This window comes from Electrona antarctica (assembly GCF_951216825.1).
Source record: "Electrona antarctica genome assembly, chromosome: 6".
NCBI classification, from domain to species: Eukaryota; Metazoa; Chordata; class Actinopteri; order Myctophiformes; family Myctophidae; genus Electrona; species Electrona antarctica.
The window spans coordinates 41,597,781-41,616,640 of record NC_136811.1 but is presented as its reverse complement, the minus strand read 5'-3'; the positions used below and the strand labels follow the sequence as shown (position 1 = coordinate 41,616,640).

The window sequence follows — 18,860 nt, the reverse complement described above, 5'->3', positions numbered from 1 at the left end:
ATAATGCAGGAAGAGTAAGTGCTACTATAAGGTAGTAGCTAATGGGGATCCAAATAAACAAACAAGAAACAATTCAAATCAGCAGCCCCACCTTTACCTAACATATGGTGATGAACACAATAATGCAGGCTATATGCAGCTGTGTCCAAAGTGCGGCCCGCGGGCCAAATGCAGCCCTGGGGTGAATTTTATATCGTCCGCAACTTCATACCTGAATTGCATTGTGAACGGGCCCACCCAACAATATGGGACATTTTTACATTAAAGTTTTTTACCTGGGCATTTCGCAGAGTATAATTTGTAAGTGTTCCTTGTTCCTTGTATTTCGTTTTTTTTATCTTCCTAGCTTGGTTACATTTGGTAACATAAGTATGTGACATAAGGCTGAAAAAAGGCTGAGATACACTTTTGTTCACAGCACACACCTGACAAAAGACCATTGATATTAAATATTGCTGATAATAGTTAACAGTTTAAAGGCCCATGACGTAAATCACCGTCAAGTTCAAGGTCACGGTCACGGTCATGTGCCCGAGACGGATATTGATTAATCTCCGTCAAATTAGTGATATGAAAACGGATCGCATCGCTCCACAGCCTAGATGCGCTTGTTGTGCAATCCTCGGTGTTGCACAACAGTGACACGTCATCGAAAATGCTCCCTGCCTATTTAGCCGACGACAACGAAAATCTTAATGTTAATAACTCGCGATCTAAATAATCCCGCCTAATTATAAAAAAATATCCTTTGTTAGACGGCCCTCCGCGGTCCAGTCGCTAGTCGCGATAGATTTATTCTTATATACCTCCCGTTGTTGTCAATCGACTCTATAGTGGCGTGGTTAATGTTAGCACATTCACAACAACATCCGGTCCGTCGGTAAAAGTGGTCCGGGCGCTATGGGCACATTTCATGAATGGATTAAATAGGTGTTAAATAGAATCGTTTAAAACCCATTCTGGGCGGGAACCCCTTTTGGTGTTGGCATTATGTTATGCTTTAGCTATTGAAAAATAGCAGATCTACAAGCTACGACTGACATAGAAACATAGCTTTTTCAGAAAACTGTCAGGATGTAGAAGACATTTTTAGAATCTGATCTCAGGTCAAAATGGGTTAAATCCGAAGCTAAATTATGTAGTTGGCCCTTCCGTGTTTTAATATTTTCTAATATGGCCCCCTTTGAAAACAGTTTGGACACCCCTGCAATAATGCATTCATATGTTAAGGCCTATTCATATTCCATCATAGGGGGGAAAAATCTGTGAAAAACGCAGGGTATTATTTTTTAAATATTCCTTAAAGAAATGGAGCTGGGCATGCACTTCTCCTTTGGCCCACCCATTCCTGGGACATCACATGTTAATGGTCCAGTGAAAAACTAAATAAAAAAAAAAATAATAATAATATACACTTTTTGATTATAGCCAACTTCGACACTTGCTAATAGGCTAGGCCTACTAATACTTTCAGTGGCCCAGCCAGCCTGACAGTTCTATACGTCCCTCCCACCCTTCCTGGCGACGCTGATCCTGCCACCCGGGCTCGGACCTGTCAACCTCGTCACCTCCACAGACTTTATTGCTCGATTTGTCTCACCCTACACTGCTGTAAATCACCCATCAATACACCGTGTAGCGCTTTAATGTGGCTGAAATGCCCGTTAGGACATTTTAATTATAGCGGAATTGACTTGGTGTTGTTTTTTAAGCTAAAGGCTATTGTTGCTCTGAATGTCTCTTGACCAATACTACTGACCTCGGGAAATAGACGAATATTTGAACCGAATACACATCGGTCATCGTGTGTACTATAGGCTATAGGCCTACTCGTATGGTATGCCTAATAACATACGAAAATATACCAAGGAATCATAATAAAGTGCTGTATAATTATATGCCTAATATCGTCTATATCTTTGTATACGCCATCAGTGATAACAAGATAGAATTGGTTATAGCCTACGCCCCCGCCCCCCCTATAGTCTCGAGGTGAGCTTGATCGATCACATGATCATCATCATCATCATATCCATAATAATCGGCAGTTTCGACGATAGATTAGCAATAAGGTCCATATGGCTCATTGACGGGTGACAATAGGCTAAGTGGTTTTAAGGGATTTTGAGTGGATTAGCTACAGGGTGATTTGATGATCCTATAGCAATGCGTGAATGGCCCATTTTCACGAAATGTGAAAACACGTTTATAACTAATAAACCAATCTCGTCAATGTGTCTGGTATAGGCTATACACTCCAGTCCTAACTGTTCTTGTTAACTGTCAGATCTACCCCAAATGGGACATGGAGGTTTTAAACCAATGCAAAACATTAAAAAAATGAAATAAATTGCCAGGCCTATGTTATGAAATATCATAGAATCAACCCCCCCCCCCCCACAATCAAAAGTCCCCCAATGTCAAGCGATTTGGGGTTTCAGCCTTCAAGTTGAATTATTGGGGATTAGTCGCCTCTATTGTCATATAGGACCACATCCCGATGGCCCATTGACAGGTGACAAGTGGTTTTAAAGGATTTTGAGTGGATTACAGGGGATTTGATGATCCCATAGTGTTAATCAATAATTAGGCGAGGGCTTAAGCCACTTAATCCATTGACATATTCAATGATAGAAACCAGCAGTTTAATGGCCGTTGATTATTATGACAGTGACAAGACGTCGAACATCGTAATCACATTATCATAAAATAATAACACAATGTGGACCTGGTGTTGTTGGTTAACTTGATTTGATTGTATATGCGGGAGCGTCCTGCACGTTTAACAATTAAACAATTGACAAAACAAATGTATACTGAATGATGTTCAAGCAGGCAGTATAGCCGAGCCCGAGATGAACCGCGCCATCACCACATGCGTTTCGTGTTTGCTCGGCAGCATTCTTGCATTTTCTTGTAAATTCCAGACAGTTTTCGCACCAAGTTGTTCCCTTCGGAAACATCTATTAACCTATTATCACGGCCATGTCAATGTCGCCGCTGTGTGAGGTGGTATTTACATGACTTATCTCCACTTTATGGCTTCGCAGTCACCTCGTAGCTTATCTCCTTATCTCATAACACTGATGTCATTTGCTGAAGAACAAATTTCCAACCACTTCCATGCAGCCCCAAAGCTTCACATTTACATTCATGCCTGACATTTTTATTTACCATAAAACACACATATATATTTTTTTTTTCCTTTTTCTGACGCTCTTATAAAGTATTGCGTTGCGACACGTGTTACTCTAGGATTTTTATTTTTTACTGGTGCTTTATTTGGTCTTTTTTTAAATCTGTAAAGGAGAGGCACAAAATATAGAAAGGAAAAAAAACATATATATATTATTTGCATTGTTTTGTGGGCCCTGTGGGTGTGCACTGACTATCCATGTGTTTCAGCCATTATAGTCTGAAGGGGGAAAATAGGAATAATAATAGTTATAATTATAATAATAATCATTGTAACAACAACAATAATAGCCAATATTATTATTACATAAACCTATAACTTGGAAATGCCCCAATTTGTGGGAAAAGTCTATAAGCAGGCCATGGGAACGGCAGGTGAATGAATGAGTCGCTCTGTTTAACAGTCTGCGTCAACTCTTTGAAGTGCAGCTATGCAACAACGTCTCCTATTCGTCAATAGGAGACGACCATTAATGTCCTCGTTGGGGCATTTTCACAGTGAAATGTTAGCGACGAGACAACCTGTCACTCAAAGAGAACAAAACCGTATAAATATCCTCCGTCTTCACAGTCAGACATTCAGTAGCCTCTCCATCTCACGGAACACACACACACAGACACACACCTTGGATATTATTAACAAAGAGGCATCGCTTTTTTGAGGGGATATTTGGACTATAGGACAGCCAGCTATACCATGGAACTAAATCTTCACTTCATCATGATCATGTCCATGTTCTGTCAAGTTCACGTTGCAGCATCTTGGTAAGACACTTGTTCTCACGCGTGATCTTAAAAAAAGAAATAATGTGATGTCTGGTGATAAGCTATAGCCTATACTTTACTTACCATGTCTCTTCCTTTCTACAGGTCGGTAAATAACTTCCTCATGACCGGACCCAAGGCCTTCCTAACGTATGCCAGCAGTGTGCAGGTGGGCGCGCAGAACGGCATGCAGGAGTGTAAACATCAGTTCGCATGGGACAGGTGGAACTGTCCGGAAAGTGCGCTCCAGTTATCAACACACAGTGGTGAGGAAACGCACATTTCGCTTGTTTCATTCATTATAGCCTATACTTTTAGTTGTGCCAATGCTGTATGTATAACGCGGCGCCTATATGCAATTACGCATGGTTACGCACATAGATTGGACTTATTACAAAGGCCTAATGATGGTACAACATTTGATAGCAAAATAATATTATTACACATGAATAACATATTTTCTTTGCAATTCAATTTAGCCACAAGAGAGACGTCTTTTGTCCACGCTATGAGCGCTGCGGGAGTGATGTACACGCTGACCAAGAACTGCAGCATGGGAGACTTCCACAACTGTGGCTGCGATGACTCCAAAATTGGACAAAATGGTACGTTGGCGTATAGATCAAAAGGAAAGAAAAACTGTATGGGGGCGACAATTCTGTATCTTAACATGACATGAGAAGCAGGCCTATGTATATTATAACTCAGACCTTTTGATTCTGCAGGTGGCAAAGGGTGGATATGGGGCGGATGCAGTGACAATGCTGCGTTCGGCGAGAAGATCTCCAAACAGTTTGTGGACCCGCTGGAAAATGGACATGATTCACGTGCAGCCATCAACCGGCACAACAACGAAGCTGGCAGATTGGTATGTGGTGCTTCATTATCTTTTGAATAATCAAACATGTGTTTACTACATTATGTCAAGTAATATGTACAGTGCACTAGAGAGTGTAGAAGTTGCCTGACACATATCTCCCGTTTGTCTCCCGACAGGCCATCAAATCTACCATGAGGAAAGCCTGCAAGTGCCACGGAGTATCCGGGAGCTGCAGCCTCCAGACCTGCTGGATGCAGCTGGGGGACTTCAGGGACGTGGGGAACTTCCTCAAGGTGAAGTACGACCAGGCGAGGACGCTGGACATGGACAAGAAGCGAATGAGGGCCGGGAACAGCGCTGACAACCGCGGCGCCAAAGCGTTCAGCAGCGTCCCCAAGACGGAGCTCATATACCTGGAGGACTCCCCCGACTACTGCGCCAAGAACCAGAGCCTGGGCTACCACGGTACAGAGGGCCGCGAGTGTCTCCGCGGGGGAGCAGGAGGAGGCAAGAACAACGGCTCCCAGTGGGAGCGACAGAGCTGCCGCCGGCTGTGCCACGACTGCGGCCTCAAGGTGGAGGAGAAGCGCGTCGAGGTGGTCAGCAGCTGCAAGTGTAAATTCCACTGGTGCTGTACTGTCAAGTGCGAGAGGTGCACGCAGGTCGTCGCCAAATATTATTGCGCGCGCCGGGAAAGAGGAGCTGCGCGTAAAATGAAGCCGAGCGGACGAAGGTCGCACAATAAAACCAAACGGAGGCACCGTGCGCGCACCGAGCGCAAGCAGTGAGTGACTGCATGCTCGCTCTCTGTAAAGACTATTATGTGAATGTCTCCGCAATCAATACATTACGAGTCTGCCTCATCCTGGACTCGCAGCAACTGACAGACTTTCATCAAAATACTTTTAATGCACTTTATATATAACTTGGAGAGATAGACTATATGGGCCCTATTATGCGTGTCTTAAGTACCAGGTCTTATTACTTAACTTAAGACCTGGAGGCGTGATCAATGCCATTTGGCTATTCTGAGTGGCCAAACAGCTTTGACCACGCCTCCAGGTCTTAAGTTAAGTCATAAGACCTGGTACTTAAGACACGCAAAATAGGGTCCTCTATCTCCAAACTGCATGACAACCTGTATATTCATTTCCCACGGATTGACCCTCCCTTGTATTGTGTGTCACTTGTTTGTTGTCGTCTCGTTCGATGTTGTGTGCGACGTTTTGTGTCGGATGTATTTTTGCATGATAAAACAAACCTTAATAAATATTTGAATAGTAGCAGCTCGCCCTGTCTCATTTGTAAACGTGCCATGTGGATTCGTCAGCTCTTTGAAATTGCATGTGACGCTGTCATTTTGTATATTGGTTGTGGTTGTGGTTCCACAGGCTCTGCGGGAATCCCGGGGTGAAGTGATTCATCGTGGGCCGTGGTGTGGTGGTGGTGTCACATGTGAGCCAGCGGGTGGAAAATAAACTGTCTTTAAACGCCCTTAAAAGTGCGCAATAGGCGTTTCCTAAATCCATCGCCCAATCAGCTATGGGATCACGGAAACAAAGCGTGGTTCCTCGTTCAAATAAAGGAGCAGGTTTGTGATACAACCACACCACACCACATAGGCCTATACCATAAAGCAGAGCTCCTCTGTGCGGCCAACAACGCAGACTCAAAAATGGCTATTTCTATATTTTTGCTCGTAGCACTGTCGGCTGTCTGGCAAACGCTTGGTAAGTCTTTATTTATTGTATAGCTCGTCTGTGGATTCGCAGTTATGTGGCCTATATACATGTGTCCTTATTTGTTTCTCTCAATTTTAAATTGCCTGTTGTGTGTGTCTTTTCACCATTTCAGGGCTGCAAACAACTTTCTTATGACGGGACCCAAGGCCTATTTGACTTATACGAGCAGCGTCCAGGTGGGCGCGCAGGCCGGCATGGAAGAGTGCAAACACCAGTTCGCTTGGGAACGGTGGAACTGTCCGGAGAGCGCGATCCAACTGAAAGCACTGGGAAGTGGTACGTTTCCAAAAAATAACAAGACACATTATTTGGTGTAATTTATACCAATATGGGAGTTATTATTTCAGTTGACAGTGTTATAATAAACGTATGACTATATACAGACATAAATCAACCTTTAGTTTTATTTTGTTATTTCCTTTTACGCACGCGTAAAATTGCTAGATAATTGCTATAAGAATAGGCTACAACTATATTTTCATTGCACTTCTTTTAAAGAAAGTGCTTGAACAATCAAAACGGTATAGAAACAGCAAAATACAACGATTCTTGCTTCTTTTCCCTCAGCCACGAGAGAGACATCTTTCGTGCACGCCATCAGCGCAGCAGGTGTCATGTACACACTGACCAGGAACTGCAGCATGGGGGACCTGGACAATTGCGGCTGTGCCTGTGATGTCTCCAAGAACGGCACAATCGGTGAGCGCACATATATATATGCCTATATTTATTGAACGTGTTTATTATGTTATAGCCTCTTTAGGTATGTATACGTTTCCGAGGTTAAGTGAGATGATTCTTTGCCTGCAGGGGTGACTGGTTGGCTGTGGGGCGGCTGCAGTGACAACGCTGAATTCGGGGAGACGATATCCAAGCAATACGTGGATGCTTTGGAAACCGGCCAGGACTCCCGAGCAGCGATCAACCTGCACAATAACGAGGCCGGACGGCTGGTGAGTAGCCTACACCGAACGTTTTTACGCAGCACGTCCAATTACAGTGCATGGCCACCTATGCTATATTAATATAGCCAACATTAACCTTTTTATATATATATATTTTATGCTTCTACAGTATAGTCTACCTCACTATTTCAGAGGTAAATAAAATATTAGGCTATACTTTATACTTTGTATTGATTTATTATGCCCATACAAAACTTGAAGTGATCAATTATTAGCCATGTGTGTATTGTTGGTTATGCTTTAGTATACCCTTATATGCAATATCAGCCCAGCACCTTTATCAGCTGCAACATAAGTCAGGAATATTAATGCAATAGGCATATATTGCATTAATATAGGCAATTCAACTTCACATTTATGTATGCGCCCATGTTGATTTAGTCCAGCAAAATATGGAACAAGCCAGTACAGAATATTTGTGTTTTTTCTACATTTAGCCTATAGCCTATATGCCTACTTGAGTAAAACACCCGAGTACTTCTTTGTTCTTCCACCAGTGACTAACTTAACATTGTGCTTGATTTCCCAACCTAGGCTGTGAAGGCCACAATGAAGCGCGTATGCCGCTGCCACGGCATGTCCGAGAGCTGCAGCGTCAAGACCTGCTGGATGCAGGTGTCCGACTTCAGGGACATCGGCGACTACCTGAAGCTCAAGCACGAGCAGGCGCGCCGGCTGAAGATGGACAAGAAGAAGCAGACGCGCTCCGGCAACAGCGCCGACAGCATGAGCCGCGGCGCCATCGCGGACGCCTTCGGCGGCGTCGCCCGCGCGGAGCTGCTCTACCTGGAGGACTCTCCCGACTACTGCAGCCGGAACGCCAGCCTGGGCCTCCACGGAACCGAGGGCCGCGAGTGTCTCCAGAGTACTGGAGAGGACGGCGACGTTTAAGAAAAAGGTATGACCTAATCTATTTATGTACTCTTGTACACTTTTTCTTCATTTCTTTTTTTTTTTTAAATAAAATGCAATATAACGTCCTTTGTCTGGATATACGATTATTTCCAAAAATCACAATTTATTTTATGCTGTGGTTTAGAGTCCATCACAAGAATGAGTGGATACACAAAATGATTATTTCCTAAATTCACAACTTATTGTATATGCTGTGTCTTAGCTATAGTTGCATCACAATAACGAATGAGGTGGTGAATACACTTAAATGAGGGATTACATGCAGGGTAACATGGTGCAATTCACACCACGCAGTGGATCTGCGGCACTTTGAAGATGACATGCGTTGGTCCGTTCCACGACGAGCGAGGCTTTGAAGGATATAAACTGGGTGTGTGTTTCGTCCGCAAATGAGGCATTTGGCATGTTAATCCGGGCCATCATCGTTCACACCCCCAGCTCAGGCCCATGAGATCAACGCAAACACGCATTACAATAAAATCAAAGCACATGCAGCAGAAACCAAGATGACTGTCTGTCAAACCAGTGTTTCGTGTTGAGGCGGCGACACACATATATGCCGCTTGCTGAGCTGTATTTCAAGATAAAACGCAAAACGACACAGTCATAATAATATCAGTCCAGTCGAATATCTGATTAGGCCTATATACTAAATTGACTATTCATATTTAATTTTGCTGCAGGACATTGAGAATCACTGGCTTACAGGACTTGCTTAGCAAATATGTTCCTTTTCCTTTTTTATGTATATATTATTTCATTTTGTTTTACATTAGCCCTGAAACATGACTGTCAGCGCCATGTTGAACATATGGCTATAATTCTCCATAATATTATGTGTTGCTCATCAACAAGTGGGAGTAGGCCTATAGGATGACACCCATCACTCATGTAGGCCACCTCCTCTCGAATACGAGACGGCTCGCCCATTTTCCAACTCGCCCAAAGCGGCGAAGATCGGTCGCCTCAACGGGAAGAGCGGTCGCCCCAACGCGCGGAGAATTCGCCCCGAAAAGTCCGGAGAATTCGCCCCCAAAAGTCTGGAGAAGTCGTCCCAACAAAGAGAGAGAGAGATTTTTACATGTAGCTGTTATGTCTCACTGACAGCTGTTTGATTGTGCTGCGCTCTTGCATATTCCTGTGTTGTTTGTGATGATTGGGGGGATTATCTGGGATTGACTACTTCAGTCTTGACATACAACATGTGTGATGATGTTGCTTTGCCTTATTATTGACTCTGAGTTTTGAAAGTAAAGAAGAGTTGTTTAAACTGTCATGGTCCACTGATTCACAATAGTAGCCTACTTTTAAACAGAGAGAGAGATTTTTACCTGTACTATATTTGTACATGTACTTTGAGATTTGTCCTGTACTTTTAAACAGAGAGGGGGGGGGGGTATGTGTCTAGTTATAGTGAGAGTGGAGGGGCCCAAGGGGGGTCATCAGCCTCTTTTGTTTGAGTGTGCTGGGTCGTAAACAACTTGTTGTTTCACCTTAATACTGTGAGTAGGCTATTACAAATACATTGAAATACATTTAAATGTATTGTAGGCTATTATCTGTACATTATGCTATAAGTCTAAAAGGGGCCAGCTATGGGATATAGTAAATCTAAAAAATACATTGAAATAGAAAATAAAAAGTGTTTTAACCCATTTAGGACTGAGACCAGATTCTTCCAGATTCTTACGCTCTCAATAGTTAATAGTTGATTGAACTTGTAATAACTTGTTGTTTGTAAATGCTATGGGCTATAGTAAATCCTTGAAATACATTGAAATAACCTGATATTTATGCTGCATTGATTTATATTTGTATTGATTTATATTGATATTTCGAAATAAACATCTGGGTTACTTAATTTACAATTAGTCATACACATGACTACATTAACCATAACTATGTAGCTATGTAGTCATGTAGTCTAAGGTTTTAAATTCCTGTAATCTATAGGACTATATGGACCTGTATTGAGGTTGGAGCATTTGCATTCTGTAGGCTACATTCCAGGCCATCATTGATTCATTGATTTAATTCATGGGATTCTGTTCTACAGAATGGCCCATCATCAAAGGTGTCTGGCAGGCAATTTTATGTAAGTGGGAAGCAACAAGAACTTGACACTTGATAAATCAAAGTTGTATTGTATTGTATGTAGTTCATGTACTTCCATGAAGTACAAAATAATAACATTTTATGTAAGTGCGAAGCAACAAGAACTTTAGTGCCATCTGTCTGTGAAAGATTCCACGTAAATTGCACTCTGCCTTCATGATTTGAGTCATTTTCAAAAATCCACCTGTTGGTGGCACTGTAAGTCTGTGAAAGATTTCACAGGCTCCAGGTCCCCAGCTAAATCTTTAACTCTAACGTTTTTTAAACAATGAAATAAGCAACTCCATACCATGACATGCAAAAACGAATGTTACTGGATAACATTATGTAAACATGAGTGCATATGGCTGTGGCCCAAGTTTAACATAATGGTAGTACAACAACACGACACGTGCGCTTGTATATCTGCTACTTTCAGAATGCAAGTGTAAAATGACTGTACTGGATCTCTTGTCCACTAGTCCCTTCCTAACATTTTAGTTTTTATTTGTTGACGAAATTGTCAATATATTAAGTCTTAGTTTTAGTCCTAGCTTATTTTTCATTTAGTTTTCCTCGACGAAATCAACGTCGACGAAATCAACACTGGCCGGAAGGCATGGGGAGAGTATGTTTGGTACTCTGTCCGTCTGTCCATGTGTCCGTCTGACGTCTGTGAGGAGCTAATTGTTAAGTTAATGTTGTTCCCTGCTTACTACATCCAGTGAGTGTGTGTGTGTTATGTGATGCACTGTGACTTTAAGGTAAGACCGGTGGATACAAACCGGATGTTACCTGATGTTATGTAACTGAGTCATTGTGGAGTTTGGGTCTGGCGGAGTGCCGACAATAAAGTTGTGTTGTGAAACTACAGTTGTTTTATTCCAGTAACATTGGTAGCAGAGATGGCTGGAAACTATAGAGTCCCACCAGGCTTCGACGAAGGGAAGCCATATGAAACGTGGAAGAATGAAATCGAAATATGGAGCAGAGTCACGGAACTTGCAAAAATGAAACAAGCCCTTGCGGTGGTTTTGGCGCTATCTGGATGTGCAAGAGAAACGGCGATGGAAATACCCGTTGATGACTTGAATAAAGATGACGGTATGGCCACGTTGATTGCAAAGCTTGACAATTTGTTTCTTAAAGAAGAGAAGGATCAAGTATATGAAGCTTACTCGAGCTTTGATCGGGTAAAGAGAGACGGCAGCGTGTCCATGGCGGACTATATCATTGATTTTGAGCAACGTTATTCTCGTATGCGAAAGTACAAAATGGAACTTCCCGACGCAGTGTTGGCTTTCAAACTATTGGATACTGCATGCTTGGACATGAAAGACCGTCAGTTGGCTCTCACAGCATGTACATATCTAACGTTTGCGTCCATGAAGTCAGCATTGAAGAGGATATTCGGAGGGAAAACGTCAGCAGCTCACAGCATGGAAATCAATCAAGATACTGCGTTTGTTACGACGGCGGAGCAGAGACGACAGAAGGGCAAGTTTTGGCCTCAAAGGGATCAACAGAAGACGACAATAATGCCTGGCACAAATCCCTTGGACAGGTACGGCCGTAGATCAAAGTGTGCCGTCTGTCAATCAACCTTTCATTGGGCCAAAGACTGTCCACATAAAAGTGAGTACGTCAAACTAACAGAGGAAGCTGAACGTAATTCAGGTGCAGTAGAGGAGTGCAATATTACTCTGTTCACTGAAGAGCCCGACAATGGAGAGCAAATATCACCCACAGCAGCAGAAATCTTCATGACAGAATGTTTTGGTTCAGCAATAATAGACACTGCTTGCACACGCACAGTGTGTGGGCAGGGCTGGCTAGATGGCTATATGTCTAAACTGAGCCAGAACGAGTTGAGAGATATGAAAATAAATGAAAAGCTCAGTCGTAGGCCATTTAAGTTTGGAGATGGAAAAGTGGTTTATTCCACTAGAAGTTTGAAAATTCCGGCAAGAATTGGACAAACCAAGTGTCAAATTGAAACTGAAGTAGTTCCGGCTGATGTTCCACTGCTTTTAAGCAAAGCTTCAATGAAAAGAGCAGGGACAGTACTGGACATGGAACATGACAGGGCGGTGATGTTCAACAATCCTGTCAAACTTGACTTCACAAGCTCTGGTCATTATTGTGTGAACATAATGGATAACAAAAGTGAGAACATTAAAAGGGAAGAACAGGTCTTGGCAGCTACAGAGGCTTTTATTCCTGAAGAAAAACAAAGTCAATATGAGGATGGAAGTCAGTATGAAGATGAAATACTGATCATTTCAGAAAATATGAGCACGACTACTAAACAGAAACTGTTATTGAAACTGCATAAACAATTTGGCCACGCCTCTGCTGACAGATTACAGAAGCTTCTAAAAAGCTCAGGCAACAATGATGCTGAATGTGTTATCATCCTGCAAAAGATTGTAAGTGAATGTGAAATATGCCAAAGGTACAGCAAACCTACGCCAAAGCCTGCTGTTGGCCTACCACTGGCATCTCAGTACAACGAGACTGTAGCTGTAGACTTGTGTAACCAAATGGAGTCACACAGTACTCCTAGTATCACAGTTACTACGCCACTCCCAATTACAGGGTGGGAGACCCGAAAGGTAAGTGTTCAGTTGAGTGAACAATGGTGAATAATGATGGTCGGTTGCTCATGTACATAGAACTTTATTTAGAAAAGTACACAGTATTGGCATTTAATCAAAACACATTTCCAAATGTCACCAATATAGATTGCAAAAGGCTTAATTAGTCAGATCATAACTTGGGTAAATAGCTGTACTGAGATGTCTTATTTGATTAGTTCCATACACACAGGTAACACTGCAAATGAGCAAATCGAAGCCACTCAGAGCCAAAGGTAAAAGGCATTAAACGCTTTAAACACAGCAAAGATCACTGCAAAACAATATCAAAAGGCTAAAAGCCATAAACACAGCAAAAGGGGCAGTAATCAAGCGCCAGTCTGCAGCATAACCATTAACCAAGTATATGTCTGTCTTTGATGCCTATTAAAGCAAGTTTGGTAACGACGACAATTAAGGACTCGTTCGACAATTAAGGACTCGTTTAAAGCCACATGGGCTATTTCAGGTACAGTATAAAACAATAAAAATGTAGCAGCATAGAATTTAAAACCAAAATAAAAGGTAAAAAAGAACAGCGGTTCGACAGTACACGATCCTGTAATAGAGCAAACATTGAATTAGCCTCACAATTTATCCTGGGTCTAAAGTGCTTGCCATAGTACTTAGAATACAATTTGGGCGTAGCCCTCATTAGCATTACACTAGTACTATAAAGTGCATTCAAAGTATTGTTTTAGTATGCAGGTTAGCACATACCCTGTTAACAGGTGTCAGGGCATCCCAGGTTGTTTAACAGTGTGTTTGCTCGTTCAGCACACCATGATCTGTGTAATATAAACACATTATGAGAACTCACATTTTACACATTATAAAAAGACGTAATGCTGTCGCAATACAGAAGCTAAGCCTACCTCTAGACTCATGTCACTCACACTAACAGCCTCTCGTTCCAGCTCGTGTGTGTACCACGCACACACACACTCTAGCAGGGCTCTCGTTCACAGCGTCTACCAACGAGATAAGCATTGACATAAATAACTGGCGCACCATTTCTTAGATTCAACGGGTTGTTTGTGCTATCGCCGTACGAGGCAAGCCTACCTTTGTTTCTAGCAGCCTGTATACCAACATGCATACAATGACGGCTGTCCGCTCTAAGTCAGAGCTCCACCAACGTCTAACAAGAGAAGAGATAAACGTAAGTAAGAGGTTGTTTACATAAGTCAACCTAGAAACTAGACAGCACTATATTAATTAAAACTACGGCTTACCTCGACGCTGTAAGTGAGCACAAACTTGACGACAGACCGTTTGAACAGACGCCGGAAGTGGGCAACCTGGGCAATACACAGCTTCACCCTATGCCTGACTAGCTACGTAATATGCTGAGCTGAGGGGGTGGTGCTAACGAAACACAGGCAGTGTCAGTCACACTGATTACACTTGCATGAACTTGAACCAGGTGTGTGGTATCTCCACATTATTGATCATTTCACACGCTTCAGTGCAGGCAGCATTCTGACCACAAAGAGGTCTTCAGAGTTTGTGAAACACTTTGTCCACGACTGGATAAATGTTCATGGCCCCCCCCAGAAATTATTTTCGGATAATGGTGGCGAATTCAATAATGATGAGGTGAGAGATATGGCAGAAATTTTTAATATAGAAATAAGGACAACAGCTGCCTACAGCCCATGGAGCAATGGACTTTGTGAGCGTCACAATCAGACACTTACTGAGGTTATAAAGAAAGTAAAGGCCAGCAACAGTTGTGACTGGAGCACTGCGATGGACTGGGCTTTAATGGCAAAGAACACCATGCAAAATGTCCATGGATACAGTCCTCATCAGCTGGTGTTTGGACAGAATCCTAATCTGCCCTCTGTACTAACTGATAAACCCCCAGCTTTAGAGGGCACAACAAAAAGTGAATGGGTGGCAAGACACATCACTGCTTTGCATGCAGCAAGAAGGGCTTTTACAGAAGCGGAGTGTTCAGAAAGAATACGGAGAGCCCTGCGGAAACAAACACGCAACACTGATGAAAAATATGACAGTGGAGATCGTGTATATTACAAGAGAGTGGATTGTCCAGAGTGGAAAGGCCCAGGAGTTGTCATCGGACAGGACGGGGCAGTGATTTTTGTCAGACATGGAGGAACATGTGTTCGAGTGCATCGGCTCAGATTGAAGAAAGCTCATTCAGAAAATGACACAACCGTGGAGCAAGGACAGGACATGGCTGACAGTGACCTAGAGGTCATGCAAGGACTGAGACAAACAGAACCACAATCAGAGCCAACACAAATGGCAGATGGAATACAAAATGAGACAGAACACATGGCTGACACTACAGATACACATGGTACAGAGCAGAGAGCAGGTGTCAGTCTGAGGACAGGTGTGAGTCTGAAAACAGGACAAATTGTAAAATACAAAGACAGAGGTGTTTTATACACAGCTAAGGTTTTGGGGCGTGCAGGAAAAGTTATGGGCAAATACAAAGACTGGTATAATTTTCTTTATATTGAACCCACTAATGTTGCAGGCACCACAGATGCAGCTGACATGTCGAAAATTGATCATTTTGAGGTGGTAACAAATGATGTGCCAAATGTATGTGATGATGGATTAACTGATTTACCTTTAACAAATGTCACAAATGTATGTGAGGATGTGTTTGTAACAAAGGATGTGTCATTTGACTTTGCAAAACATGTTGAGTTAAAGAGCTGGAAAGATAACAATGTGTTTGAGGAAGTTAAAAATGAGGGGCAAAAATGTGTTTCTACTAGGTGGGTGTGTACTCTTAAAGAGACACTCACTGGACCAGTACCAAAAGCACGCCTCGTGGCTAGAGGTTTTGAGGAGTTACAAGTGTCGCATTTGCAAAAGGACTCCCCCACATGTGCTACAGAGTCCCTCCGACTGCTTGTGGCAGTGATTTGTCAAAGACAGTGGACACCTCATTCAATGGACATAAAGTCTGCATTTTTGCAGGGAATGACACTGTCGCGTGATGTTTACATCAGGCCTCCTCCTGAGGCTGAGAGTGAAGGCACATTATGGAAGCTAAAAAAGTGTGTCTATGGACTGGCGGATGCTTCTCTCTATTGGTACAACAGAGTGAAGGAAATAGTGCTGGCAACAGGAGGAAACATTTCCAAAGTTGATCCAGCCATTTTCTACTGGCTAGATAAGGACTGTACTGTGTCTGGAGTTCTAGCCTGCCATGTGGATGACTTCATATGGGGAGGCACACAAAGCTTCTCCAAAACAGTGATACCGCAGCTCAGATCTGCATTCCAAATCGGACGAGAGGAACATGAAAACTTCTGTTATGTGGGAATAGACTTTGTCACTGTGAACAGAAAAGTACAAATACACCAGGAGAACTACATACAACATTTGCAGCCCATACATATCGATCCTGCACGGGCTGTGGAACAGGACTCTCCTCTCTCTGAGAAAGAGAGAGATGAACTCAGGTCAAAAATAGGTCAAATCCTCTGGGTTGCAAGACAGAGCAGACCAGATGTCATGTTCGATGCGAGCAACTTGGCATCAAGCATAAAAAGTGCAATTGTTCAAACTATTCATGAGGCAAACAGGGTAGTGTCTAAACTTAAATCCAAGAAGGTAATTCTCAACTTCCAGTACTTGGGCAGAGACAGTGCTTTGAAAATGGTTACATTCAGTGATGCCTCTTTTGGGAATCTTTCTGATGGAGGCACACAAGGAGGACACTTTATTGTGCTGATGGGGGAGAATGGGAAGTTTTCACCCCTTTCATGGCAGTCTAGGAGAGTTAAGAGAATTGTACGTAGCACTCTTGCAGGTGAAACACTGGCAATGTCAGACGGGATTGATAATGCTATCTTTCTGTCTACACTCTTCTCTGAACTGACTGCTGGTGATATTGTTCATGCTGCGCCAATAACCTGTGTCACGGATAATCATTCACTGGCTGATGCACTCAAGTCCACAAAGTCAGTCACTGAAAAAAGACTTTGTCTGGAAATCAGCAGCATCAAAGAGCTCATCCACACCAAAAAGGTTGAGCGGATCCTTTGGAACAAAACAAAAGAACAACTTGCGGACTGCCTTACAAAAAAAGGGGCTTCACCTCTTCAGTTACTGAAGGCCCTTAGTGAAGGACGGTGGCAACTTACTGAGAATACTTAGGGTTGTGACTTTGGAAGGACTTTGTCTTTGAAAGAGAAAAAAAACTTTGTCTCAAGCTGTACGTTGCTGTATTTGTTTTGTTTGCTGTATTTTGTTTTGGAATTATTGCAATGCATTTTTTTTTTTAAGAGACAGTGAGTTTGTTAAGTTAATGTTGTTCCCTGCTTACTACATCCAGTGAGTGTGTGTGTTATGTGATGCACTGTGACTTTAAGGTAAGACCGGTGGATACAAACCGGATGTTACCTGATGTTATGTAACTGAGTCATTGTGGAGTTTGGGTCTGGCGGAGTGCCGACAATAAAGTTGTGTTGTGAAACTACAGTTGTTTTATTCCAGGAACACTAATCTCTGGCACCGTTGGCTTGATCTCAGCCAAAAGGTCCTTTTTAAACGGGCAGCGATTAACGTGCCCAATGCATTTTCAATGAGACATGCGTGTCTTTCTGTACGCTCAGAGAAGTCGAGGGCCGACAACAAAGCGTATTTACGCGGGCGTGGTCCCGTGAAATTGTTCTACTGCCGGGAATTGTTTGATCCAGTGTTGCGCCGCTGCGTAATACGACAGACCCGCTATTTGTTTTATGAACCTAAATCGCATCGCATTAAAAAGAATAAAAAAAAGTCCGCCTCTGCCGTGGAGCAGGGGGAGAGAGCGTCATGTTATGACGACGAAACCGGAAATCGATACTTATGCTGGGCTGCTAGGGCTTCTGGGAAATTGAGCCCAATGCAAGTGGACGGGGGGCTTGTTTGGACTACAACTTGCTCTGCACTCTGGTTTCGTTTCGCATTGTCATGGCCGCTGGCTCGTTTCATCATAACAAGACGACGGACCATTTCTTACCCGATTTTCACGGAACAAACGCCGAAATACTTCAGCGTATGCTCCAAAGGTAATAAAACAATCCAGGCAGCGTAGGATATTTGATTAAAAGGCGGGTTCCGCGTGATGTGGCGTCAAACTGTTAACGCCCCTCAAGAGCAGACTTGGAGCAGACCTGTCCTGGATCCAGGCGACAACGTCTGCGTTATCGATGCCCGTCTGAAAGTACCTAAACTGTTGATGTATATGGAAACCACAATTCACACTAATATAGCTTAAACAACTGTTTAGTATAGGGCAAACATGTCAGGACACAGAGGCTAGGAATTTCAGAATAGGGCTTGACCAAACAAATGGTCGGGGGCTGTATGCTAATAGATCAGCTCGCTGATAGCAGCACTGTGCTTCCTTCCTGGTGACCACTACCTTATTTAGACATGTTTGACCATTTGGTACAGGGGGGTTGAGACCACCTTTGCATTTTCCCTTTGATGTCTCTGTCTTTCAGTTGTATAAAGTCTACTGCAAATGTTTGTAACAGTGTGTTAGTCTCCACGCCGAGAGGCTGGTGGAGGATCCATGGGGCCTGCCCCCATGGCTGATGCTGTATTCTGAACTCTATGCAATAAACCTGGACTCCGAAACAACTTTCATCTGCCTGTCTCTGCTGTTGACTTCATTCTCCGTCCTGAGTGTTTTTTAGTCTAAGTATTTAAGGTCTGATTATGGGCTATAGGGAGAGGAAAAGCAGTC

At 43.0% G+C, this 18,860-nt stretch overlaps 1 protein-coding gene and 1 long non-coding RNA gene across 2 annotated transcripts; one reads left to right on the top strand and one right to left on the bottom strand.

The window, feature by feature from the left end:
* Positions 1-3,557: 3,557 nt before the first annotated feature.
* On the top strand, positions 3,558-8,378 carry LOC306925089 (protein Wnt-8a-like; the record flags this gene model as incomplete). The annotated part of the gene is made up of 9 exons (XM_079503770.1): positions 3,558-3,570; positions 4,023-4,226; positions 4,440-4,565; positions 4,686-4,828; positions 4,957-5,564; positions 6,635-6,798; positions 7,090-7,221; positions 7,333-7,475; positions 8,022-8,378. The coding sequence occupies 9 exons, from the start codon at positions 3,558-3,560 to the stop codon at positions 8,376-8,378; spliced, it is 1,890 nt and encodes a 629-aa protein (XP_079359896.1).
* A 4,781-nt stretch (positions 8,379-13,159) lies between these two features.
* LOC306924899 lies at positions 13,160-14,444 on the bottom strand. The gene is made up of 5 exons (XR_013790223.1): positions 14,368-14,444; positions 14,198-14,273; positions 14,008-14,103; positions 13,853-13,920; positions 13,160-13,691 (listed from the first exon to the last, which is right to left on the bottom strand). It is a non-coding gene; the product is annotated as an uncharacterized lncRNA (long non-coding RNA).
* Positions 14,445-18,860: the final 4,416 nt, after the last annotated feature.